Source organism: Silene latifolia, chromosome 1, assembly GCF_048544455.1.
Source record: "Silene latifolia isolate original U9 population chromosome 1, ASM4854445v1, whole genome shotgun sequence".
NCBI classification, from domain to species: Eukaryota; Viridiplantae; Streptophyta; class Magnoliopsida; order Caryophyllales; family Caryophyllaceae; genus Silene; species Silene latifolia.
This window is the reverse complement of record NC_133526.1, coordinates 77573928-77585413: the sequence shown is the minus strand read 5'-3', so window position 1 is coordinate 77585413 and position 11486 is coordinate 77573928. Positions and strand designations below refer to the sequence as shown.

At 34.8% G+C, this 11486-nt stretch overlaps 1 protein-coding gene across 2 annotated transcripts; it reads right to left on the bottom strand.

Annotated features, from left to right (window-relative positions):
- Window positions 1–305: 305 nt before the first annotated feature.
- LOC141606763 (4-hydroxybenzoate polyprenyltransferase, mitochondrial-like) lies at window positions 306–10276 on the bottom strand. Of its 2 annotated transcripts, XM_074426052.1 has the most exons (10): window positions 10042–10276; window positions 7500–8123; window positions 6279–6414; window positions 5008–5129; window positions 3314–3383; window positions 3061–3210; window positions 2779–2914; window positions 2589–2685; window positions 718–803; window positions 306–615 (listed from the first exon to the last, which is right to left on the bottom strand). In XM_074426052.1, exons 2-9 carry the CDS (start codon window positions 7910–7912, stop codon window positions 734–736), a joined length of 1194 nt encoding a protein of 397 aa, XP_074282153.1. In that variant the 5' UTR covers window positions 7913–8123; window positions 10042–10276; the 3' UTR covers window positions 306–615; window positions 718–733. The 2 variants fall into 2 exon arrangements, with proteins under 2 accessions (XP_074282153.1, XP_074282161.1); XM_074426060.1 differs by lacking the exon at window positions 3061–3210 and having other exon boundaries at window positions 10042–10221.
- Window positions 10277–11486: the final 1210 nt, after the last annotated feature.

Below are 11486 nucleotides of genomic sequence, written 5' to 3'. Positions count from 1 at the left end.
TCCTCTATTGTTCTACACACTCTTGTGCTCTCAATCTGAAGTCTGAACCTTTTTATTTATGATGATTTCTGAAGCCTGATTTGGAATCGAACCTGTTCTCATTCATTTGCTTGGAGTCCTACAGCTTTCTGTCTTCATTAGCGTCACTTGTAATGGTGATTTTATTACAGAAAAGCATTACAAGATTCAGAACTACCTTTTGTTCTGTTGGAGATTGTCTTGCCAAATTTAGTGGTGTGACCCTTTTTTATCACAGATTAATAATTAATTTATACGTAGTATACTATACTATACTATACTATGTAGGCTTTAAAGTTCAATGAATTCTTATTGCAATCATGAAGGCTGCTATTCTATACAGACTTGGAAAGTTAACTTCGATTTATGCAACTCTCCAAATGTTTGTCAAAGTTACAATGTTAGTGTGATAGCATTCAAAATTGACTATCAAAGTAAGAGAGGGATAGTATAAACTATAAACTATAAATGCGACGACGAGTAGATTTTTGTGCACGAGGTTGGAACAATGCACGCTTGCACAGGGTCTTCAATGAATTAAGTTTTGCCTCATTCACCGTTTTCTTTATCTTTCTCCTCTCACATCACCTCATCTTCCTGCAATATTAATCGAGTTCAAGTAGTTTGTTTTAACTTGCCAGACAAGATCTGTTGCATTACACAATTATATAGGGTAGATAAGCCAAGATAGGATAATACCTTCATAGTGTGACTGCTATGTGGCCAATCTTCCAAGCAAAATTCCACTAAAGACGAGAGCACCAAACCACTTATTTGACACAAACCTTGCATCACAAAAGAGAGTATAAATAAATATATACGACGCTCTACTTCTCTAGAACAACAGTTTTACTCAGATAACCAACCGATTTTCTCCATCCAGTATCAAAAATGTGGTGATGGACAGAAAACTCCTTAAACATGTGTTCGAAAGACTACTTAGATTAACAGTGACTTGCTACCAAAGTCAGTAAAATGACAAATATGTGCAACCGACAAGTCAAAAATAATATCAAGTCGGAGTAGAAAGTGGACCATTTCTCAACTGAATTTATGCATTGTTTGAATACAAAAGGGGAAGGGGGATGGAAAGGGAGGCGGTATGGTATATAAACAATGCATAAATTCAGTTGAGTAAGTTGGAGGGAGACCCTCCATTCCCTTTATAGTTTATACCCCCTACTATAAAGATAATGGATGGTCTCCCTATCCCTCCCCTCCCTTTCCCTTAAACAAACCAATTTGCAATCCAGAATTCCAGACAATGAAAATTGTTTTCCGCCCCTCTCTTTTCCTCCAAATCCTCCATCAACCCAAAGGGTTAAGTAGAAATAATCAACTGAAACGTGGAAAATGATAAATACTTGCATCCCAAAATCATGTTTGGCTAGATTTAATGCCCGTGCGACGCACACATTACTTAGTAGAGTCTTCATTATATTTTGAGTTATATTAAATAATTCATCGTCGTTATTAAAAAGTAAAATCCCTAAGAGAGAACTTTGCGTCTTAAGAGTACGACCGGACTTAAATACCTAGCTGAGTCAAATAATGATAAAAACATGATCCTTTAAAACAAAGAATGTCGTATGGGGGGAGCAATACAACAGAGGTAGGGTGAGAGCCAAGGGAACACACATACCCATCCACCGTGGGTAAAAGTTTCCAGAACCGATACCTGGCTCAACTTGTAGAGATCTAATAACATTTTTTGTATCTACCCCCTCCCAACACCCATGGAGGCGTGACGTAAAATTCAACTTTGTCCCACCACCAATTACAAGTATAATATGACCAAAAACAGTGTTCTCTTAGTTATATTATCAAAAGAACTATTTTCTAATTATTATTTTTTTAAAAATACTCTGCACTAACTTCTGTAAACCCCACTTTGTTTTTGCACAAGTTTTAAGAAATCCATTTTTACAATGATACAAGTGAGGTACAAGTGCTAAAAAAATTTCTTGTCACAGGAATTATCATTCACAACATGGTCATAAATTTATCCAAAAAAGAAAAGAAAAGAAGTTGAAAATTATTGTGAAGTTGCCAAAAAAAATGGAAATGTGAAACACCTTTGTGAATGAGAGGTAGTATAGTGTAAGAAAATATCAGTCAAAGTCGACCTTGTTTAACCATTATCTAAATGGTATGGACTATGGGTAATGTGGAAACAAAATAGTGAAATTGAACCTCCATCTAGAAGCCTTTGGAAAACTTCAGGACAAGGTTCTTCTTAGATTTCATCTTCTCGTATTGAAAATTGCTGAAGAAAAGGGGAAATGCCCTGTATTATAGAATATAGACAAAGAACCCACATGCCTCCGTTTTAGTATCTGGTGTATGTATTTTGTTGAGTATTTGAGTGTGTCAGGTATGTATTTTGTTGGAATAAAACCCACATGCCTCCGTTTGGGTGTGGCCCGACTAGTTTGCATGTTCTAACATATGTAAAGATAAGAACTTATTTATCTATTTTATTTATGCTTCCAAGGTTTCATCAAATTTATCCACAACAAAATAACAAATCATACTAAGAGATAAAAATATGCTTCCAAGGTTTAACTTACATCCTATTGCAGTCAGCTCTCTTTGACAAATCCACTGTATAAATCTGCCATGCCAGCTGGCCTGAAGCAGCAGTCAAGCATATGTAATATGGCCACCCTATTGCACCAAGGTACGAATAGTATCAATTTCCATCCGCTAAAACCCCTATATGGCAAAAGCTACTTAGTTGAAGGATGAGAATGTAAATACCCAAATCTGCATTGTACCCACTGAGGGCAAGCCCTGCACTGCATGCAACGCCAAAACCAGAGAGCCATTCCTTCGTTGACTCCCCAAACCTTAACGCTGTAGATTTCACACCCACTTTTAAATCGTCGTCTTTATCCTGTTGGACAAAAATAGTCATGAGTTTCTATCATATCATCGAATATATTTTTTAGAGGAGTTTTCTAACAAACCCCCAAGAAATCTCTTTCACAACATCGAGACACGTACAAATTCCAATGATAGATTATAGATAACAGATCATACCTGATGTGCATAAATAGTATCATAGACCAAAGTCCAACATACACCAGATGCATACAATGGGAGGACTATGCGAGGATCTAAGCTTCCTCTGACAGCTGACCATCCTAATAACGCTCCCCAGTTAAAGGTTAAGCCAAGAAATGCCTGGGGCTAGACACCGTAACTCATGCTTTAGGGAACATTAATGGAAGATATCACTCACCCTTGTGGGCGAATTCCTCCTCGCAAAATGAGAAAAAGAAAAATTCCTTACCCAAAATGTCCATCTCTTCATAAGGGGATATGAGAAGACCAGAAGCAAGGACGAAGCCCCCAACATGACACTGTTGATAATTGGATGTTAAAGAAACAACTGTTTCAACAAAACACACACACACACAAAAGATGATACAAATGAACACACAAATTGCAATACATATGAAACAAGCCAAAAGAGGACTATTTCTTTCCATAAATCATTAATAGTTCATTATAAGAGAAATTACTCTCTCCCATTCATAATGAATTTCCACTTTGATTTTGAAAAAATATTAAGAAATCCCCCTTACTACTAAGAGAATTAAAATCCCCTTAGTTTTCCCTCCAAATGCTTCTATCTAAATAAAGAAACAAGTAAAGCTTTCGTTCTGTAAACTATTATCTTTTCATTATAATATAATCTTATATTTAAACTTTAATCTTATAATTAAATTCAAAATTATGATTTTTTCATCAAAATAAAATAAAATTGATGTTAAACTATAACCTATAAGTTGGTAAAAAAATTTCATTAAATGCAATAATTATAGCTTTAGAGAATAACTTGACACATACTTACCATTAGCTCTGTGACAAAAAAAAAAATCATTAAAATAATTGGAGAAAATTTATAATATGAAATCCTTAATTTTATGGTAAAAAAAATATATAGATTTCATAAAAATACACCGCCCTTCATAAATTTAGTTTTCCATTATAAATAACACCCTAAAAAAATAAATACTCTATATATACCGCGCTTTGCGCGGGATCTATACTAGTTCAATATTAAAGCAATATAAACTGTGGAAGGAGAATAAATAAAGCAATATAAATGGTGCATGTGGGGTTCAAGAGGAAATTTTATGAGATACTCCTTCTGTCCCAGTCAATTGTTGTCCTTTTCCATATTGTCCTTTTCCATATTGGGGTGTCTTGTTGTCCTTTCCATTTTAAGAATGAACTTAATGAGAAATTTGATCATTTTACACTCAATTTGTTCCACTTGTCATTTACTAATTGACCCCTTTCTCTTTCCTTAGTCTTTGTGCCAAAACCAAAGGACAACAAATGACCGGGACGGAGGGAGTATGTTATAATACTACAGTCTACAACTGTCAAGACAAATCATTACTTCTACAACAAATGGAAAGAACTGGATTGGAATATCATTGTAAGGTTGCCAAACGAGGAAATGTAGAAAATCTTTGTGAAGGTGAGGGAATGTCATTAATTCGTCCTAATTTAGCAAAAAAAAAATGTTAGCAATGTGAACAAAGTTCACAAGAACTATTTGCAATTTAACTACATTTTTTGAGTCGGTACAAATTTTTTGAGTCAGTAATACACCACGCAGAAAGCCAGCCTGGGACCATATAAAAGCCATTGTAGGAGTTCCAATAGTCTAATACATCTTGAATATAGATACGGTAAAAATAAATTACCACAGTTCTAATGCCAATTTTCACTAGCATTACTTGTTGACTTGTGTTTAGACTTTCATTTCACGTGGTAAGAAGAGCTCAATCCTCTCTCATTTCACATTTTACTCTGTGCTAAGTTTGTGGTTTCCTTTTCATCTTTGGTTTAACCTCCCTCACTCTTCAAGCTATTCAAGCCAGGAGATAAACTTACATATTATTGAAATTCTATGTAAAACATAAATATGTTTTCTACAGATACTTGGCTACAAAAATGATACATACATACCTGTAATTGTTCAGCTGAAGGAGGATACCAAGACCTAATAGAAGTTGTAGCCCGAGAAAGGAAACCCCTTGAAAAGGAGTCAAGAGACCACTTGCAATTGGTCGTAGCTTAGTACGCTCAACCTGGAAATAAGCATCTTAGTTACTCCGTACCATGAAAGAGATAAATAGATAAAATCTTAGCATGGCAAGTTCAAATTTTCAGCACAAGCCACTTGAAGCATGAAGACACAAGATAAATTAGAACTGGACTTTATCAATAAGAGATATTCCCTCCAATTCTTTGGATTTGGAATATTGTGATTTTGCACAATTTCTGCTCTGCGAGCTGATAATTTACCATATTAGCCTTTGCAAGTGGCTGAGCGGGTACTTATAACTTTGCTGGTTTTTGCTTTAGGCCATTTGGCATGTTCATTGTTTGTCATAAATGCAAAAGTAGCAAATCGGACAAAAAAGGACATTGTTGCAAATCCACGTAACTGGAGGGCTATGTGGGTATATCCTTGAGGCCATTCTCTAGGCATGAACTTCCAAAAGTTCATCCTTTGTTACTCGCTTTCCTTCACTCAACTATTTTACTTACACTGCTGTTTTCAATGAAGCCAAAGACTTGCGATTCTTTGGTTCCAGGTTATTAAGGAATAAAGCAAAGTAGCTCGCTAAACTAGTTGCGCTTCTTTAATTGTGAAGTTACTGTTCACAAAGCAATTCTTGGTCCAGTTTGCATATTGGGATACCTAGAAACAGCCATCCAACCTCCCCCACATCATGTGCGGGACCCCTTAAGGCACTAAAATAAGGTCGCTGTACACTTGTACTCGTACTCCACTTTTCTTCAAAATGCCATCTACATGTGCCCTTAGGGCACATGATAGAAAACCCGATAAGTATATTGAATGAACTTATTCATAGTAGTTCACAGTTCACACCATGATCCAAGGTTAATAATGTTACTTCTCTATTGAAAACACAGAGGTGATGCCTCAACACGTACTAGATACAACACATGATGAGGAGTCAACTATGGAAGATAAATCCTGAGTAGGTTGAAGTGGGAAGAGAGTTGCATACTCGAACCAATCAATGGCCAAATAATGACAAGGAAAATAATCCGATCTTAAAAACATTAAAGTGTTCTGCAACCAAATGCTTAAATCAGAGACAATACCGCAATTATGTTAGGGCATCTTTATTGACCGCATTTTGAATGAAAATAGTTTTAAGTATCGCTAAAGAGCATGTCAAGATTCGCAGAAGCAAATTGGTTACCTTTACATCAATATCTTGATCAAGAAGATCATTAATAGTACATCCAGCTCCTCGCAGAAGGAACGACCCACAACCAAATAAAGCCAGCATCTTGAAATCAGGAAGGCTTCCTGGCTCTGCAGCCATGGTAATTGACCTAATAGATGAGATATAAACTCGTCAAGACATGTATATATGCCTACTTAGTGAGATAAAAGAGCCTTGATGTAACTCATTTAGAAACATGAAGATAGAGTCCACACAAGGTTTTGAACTATGTGCAGGACACTCGTTTTGAGAATGTTTCACAGCATGATGTTCTAATAAGATGAGATCGAATGTCTAACATGCCCCAAGTATGCCATTATTCTGATATACGGTGCTTAAAATAATTATTTAATCCATGTCTGTGGGACTGGAGCAGGGCCGTCTAAGGTCCAGCGGAGGATGCGCGCTCGAACTGGGACTCCAAAATAACAATTTGACCCAACAATGAACGTTTCTGTAGGAAAATGCTCTTTCCCAATGATTAGATGATAGCCTTATGGAGATTTTCAGTCGCTTACAGATAATACAGCAGAACGTGCTCAAAAATTCTTCTACAATTCTATAAAGGGTCCTTTAATGACAAGGACCAGGCAAACTTACAAGACTATTTAGCTCCACAGCTTTACCACACCACCTCAGACTTCTACTACAATGAAGATCCTATGAAAATAAGAGTGGCCCAAATTGGTATCTAATATAACATCGTCGACTGCACACGTCTAAAAAGCATAGATGAAGAGAAGGTAGTAATTGTTCACCTAAATCTTCCAAAACTCGATGTTAACCGGATTATCAACTTAAAAATTGACCAGGGGAGTGATCTTAGGAAGTACCACAAAGGAACAAAGGTCCGTAAAAAAATGTAGTACATAAAATGTCGACGATATTTAAGTTTAACTGCATTGCTCCCATATTATTCCAGTATGACTCACATGTGAATTTGGCCTCACGGGAAACCAGGATAATTATACGCATAAAAAGGATAATGTCTCACTCTAATCTATAATTAAAAAACGTGATTGAACTATGTGCTTGAAACTACCGAACTGAAAAAAGACATCCCACCAATAAAAGAGCATCCAATCAAATACAGAAATATGGTGTATCCACAAAAGCATATCTAAGAAATCAATTCCATTTTGTTGATATTGTTTTTATCATTTCAAAACAAATTAACTAGGAATTACTACTTACCACATGCATGGCCAAGCAAGTAACCATGTACCAATGGGTTTGTCCAGCCTAGCAAGCTTCGCATAGGGTTGAATTCCCTGAGGTAGGTACAAGTCAACCCATGTTTTACCAGACTCTTTTCTCAACTTTCTATCATTGCCGTCATCTTTGCCACCGCTTGCATGATTTGATCCTTGGACCACGCCAGAAGAGGTTGAGAAGAGGGCATTTTGACCAAATCTGACAACATGGGGTTGCCTAAGGCTGAAATAGTTTAAGGAAGGTGTGGAATTGTGATCAAAGATCGGTTTAGGGCAAGGGCAAGGGTTAGGGTTAGGATGTGAGTGGTGGTGGTGGTGAAAAGAAAGGTTGGAAACTGAAAGAGAGGCAAGTCTGTGACACCTAGAGCGGGAGAGACGGCACAAGATTGACATTTGCAGATAATTAAATTAGAAAATTTGCATGTCTAAACAGGAAGAAGAAGCAATGAAATGCCGTTGAGGCTTGTTTTCAATGCTACAGCTTAAAAAAGAATGACAGAAAAATGGGAATGAATTGTTTGAACAAATAAAAATCGGGTTTTCGTCCAAGAATTCTATAGGTGAGAATTGAGTGGAAGACAAATTATAAGCAGACAGGTTTCATCTGCAACACAACACAACAACACTTTTAGAGACAATTTGAACAACCAATTTACATTTAAAATGCAGAGCAGGCCCGGGTCTGAGGGTCGTCTAGAGGGGCAGCAGCCTAGGGCCCAAGCTAGAAAGGGGCCCATTGTTCAAAGTTTTAAAATAATAATAGTGGTAGGAAAAGAAAAAAAATCTAATTTAGTAAAAACAAAGCAATGCTTTTCTAATTTCTCACCCTGACTCTCTACCCTCTTTTTTTTTTTCTAAGACCCGAATTCCCAACTCTTTTCTTCTTTAATTGGAAATTTAGAATTTAAAAACTCATCTTCTAATTCCTAAGCAACGGTTTCTTAATTTCAATGGCCCAAGATATAAGATATATGATCACTGATTGACTGATTGAGTCGATCATAACCTTAAAGCTTTGATTGAGATGGTCTTCAAATGTGGTAGGGTGAGGCTCTTATAAAAGTTAACGCCTTAATTAAGAGTTAATCTTCTTCCACTACCACCACCCTTAATCCACCTTACACAACCCCAAGAACTGCAACAAACCCACTATTAATGTTTTGCCGCAACTCCTTTGGTCAACCACCGCCAAAATTATTGGCCACCAGCCTCTTGGCCAAATTACCACCAAAATTGCATTATCTCACTACTAAAATTCGACCACCACTCCTTTGGTCACTATTAAAATTCGGCCACAACCCCTCATGGTAGATATTATTTTTTAAGCGAAAGCAGCAAACCACACGCCCAAAACCCGGCATGGCTCATCCCAAAATCCACAAAGCCTCTTCCGCTACACGAAAGAATTGCATTATACCCACTCCAAATTATGACACTATCCTTCTCTCACTACCAATTTCGGCCACCATATATATAAAAAAAAGTTGTCTACCCTTTGGCCTTTGCCACCACCCTCTTAGTTTTCACGACAATCTACCGTGTGTAAGCTACAGATCGATTTTTAATAGAATTGATATCATATCTTATTTATTAAAGCAACAACCACAGAACCTATGTGTCGCTCTGTGGTTGAAAGTCAATAAGTCAAAAAAATACATTTTGTATTTCCTGATTTTCAGTACCCGTGTTCTATATGGGAATTAACAGAACATTATACTTGGTTTCTATCAAGTCTTAATTGTATACTCCATATATAATAAATCGGTTTCAAGTAGCTATAATTACAACAATTATTTCAAGTAATTAAATTTTATGACTATTGTCAGAATTGTCCATCTACATTGTCCTCTACATTGTTCGATGATTTCCAATATTAAATATACTAAACAATATATATTAAATATGTCCAATAACAATATTTACATTTTTAATAACAAAAAAGAAGAATAACAAGCCCATAATTAATTGAAAAGCCCAGGCCAGAAAAGGAGAAGAAAACCCATAAATTTACCAGAAAGTGACAATAATGACAAAAAACTTGACATGAGTAATTATTAAACCCAGAAATTAGAATTGAAAATAAAGTATATAAGTTAAGACAAATAATCTTCTTATTCTTCTACTGGATTTACCCCAAAAGAATAAGAGGACAATTATCTAGAGTAATTGAAGCATTTTTTTGTAATTGGAAAGGTATACGCAAAAATAAAATTCAAACACCACTGATTTCACTTGCATTAACTAGCACATGTACATTATCCCTGAAAATCAAATAAGCAAAGCTCAAAGTTTAAAGCATTCATTCATTAACTAGCACACTCTTCGACAAATCATCATCAGTAAAATCAGACGGAACATATGAAATTAAGAACAAATTAATATCAATTGAATAGCAAATTAATACAGTACTAATTTAAGGGCAAAATCGTTTGAATAGAAAACTGAATAGCAAATTCGTATGAGATTCAATTCAAATAAGCATATGAAATTAAAAACAATAAAAAGATTAAAATCATACTTACTAAATAATTGATGGATTCGAAAGAGGAATAAAAAAAGAGGGATTTATCCTTCTTGCTGGTCGTCATCTTCGCCGGTCACTATCGTCGTCGGCTGCCGTATAATCTCAGTTTATGGTTAAGAGGTGGGTTTCGGCCTTTTGGGTTCAAGTAAAGAATTGGGATTTTGGTAAAGAAAGGCATAAAATAGGAGTCCATATTCGAGTCCATAAAATAGGAGTCCATACATTGATCATTTGGTTGAGATTATTTTCTCCTCCAAACATTTAACAGTCCTAAATTTATTCATAAACTAGTTTGGATGCCCGTGCGTTGCAACGGGGTAATTAACTTAGTAACAAAAAAATGGTTATAAGGTCTTAATATTTACATTTTATGTCTAATCATTTATTTAGATATGATCAAAAGTCAAAACATCTAAAAGCGCAAAAAAAGATGTTGGGTTGATACCTAAGTTTGAGGATCCTCATATTTATAACCATAAGACCACCACATCTTATGTTAATCTTTCGATATGGGACAATTCTATTATTTTTATATAATCCTATGTTATTTTTCAATGTGGGACATATAACATACTAAGAAGTACACAGTTTTATATGTGTACAAATTATATGAAATCTATACGCTAATGATAGCATTTTTTACCACGAATCAAATTATGTTATTTTCATAATTTTCTTAACGATATATATAAAAATTAGAAATATCACTTGAATATAATATAGGAAATAAATATTATAATTTATTTACATCAAAAAATATTATTTATGATACTTTCCTAAATTAGGATCACCCCACCTTATGATAATTTTCTGATGTGGGACAATTCAACTATTTATATGTAGTATATTTACCACAGCTACGTTATTTTTCAACGTGGGATAAATAACACACGAAAAAGTACACCATCTTTTTTGCACCTATTTCGATATCCAGCCCGATTTAATAATGAGAAACTACTATACTATCTATTTATATTCGTACGTTTTTTTCCATTTTTTGTCATAATTAAAATATGTACAAATGATATGATTTAAATTACATTTTTTTTCCCAACACGACTTTTACGATGTAATTGAGAGAGCAATAAAATGTATAAGCAAATGCAAAATATTTTCTTTTTCTGGTGCGATTTTGATTAATGGTTTAAAATTATGATGTGTTTTAGTTACTCAAATGTAATAAGGCATAATAATTACCTATATTTGAAAGTGAAAAAGATTTAACTCTACTATTTGTCAAACTTAGGTGATTATATATTACCAACCTAAATTAATCAAAGTAAAAATGCTCATTATTGATTTATTTGTGGATTCAAGATCTTTTTATGCAACACTTGATTGTATTATAATTCATAAATTTTCTATTTTAGTGCAGATTTATCATTATATATGACACATTAATAACCAATTTATGTATATTTAGCACTCATTTTATTTTTTAAT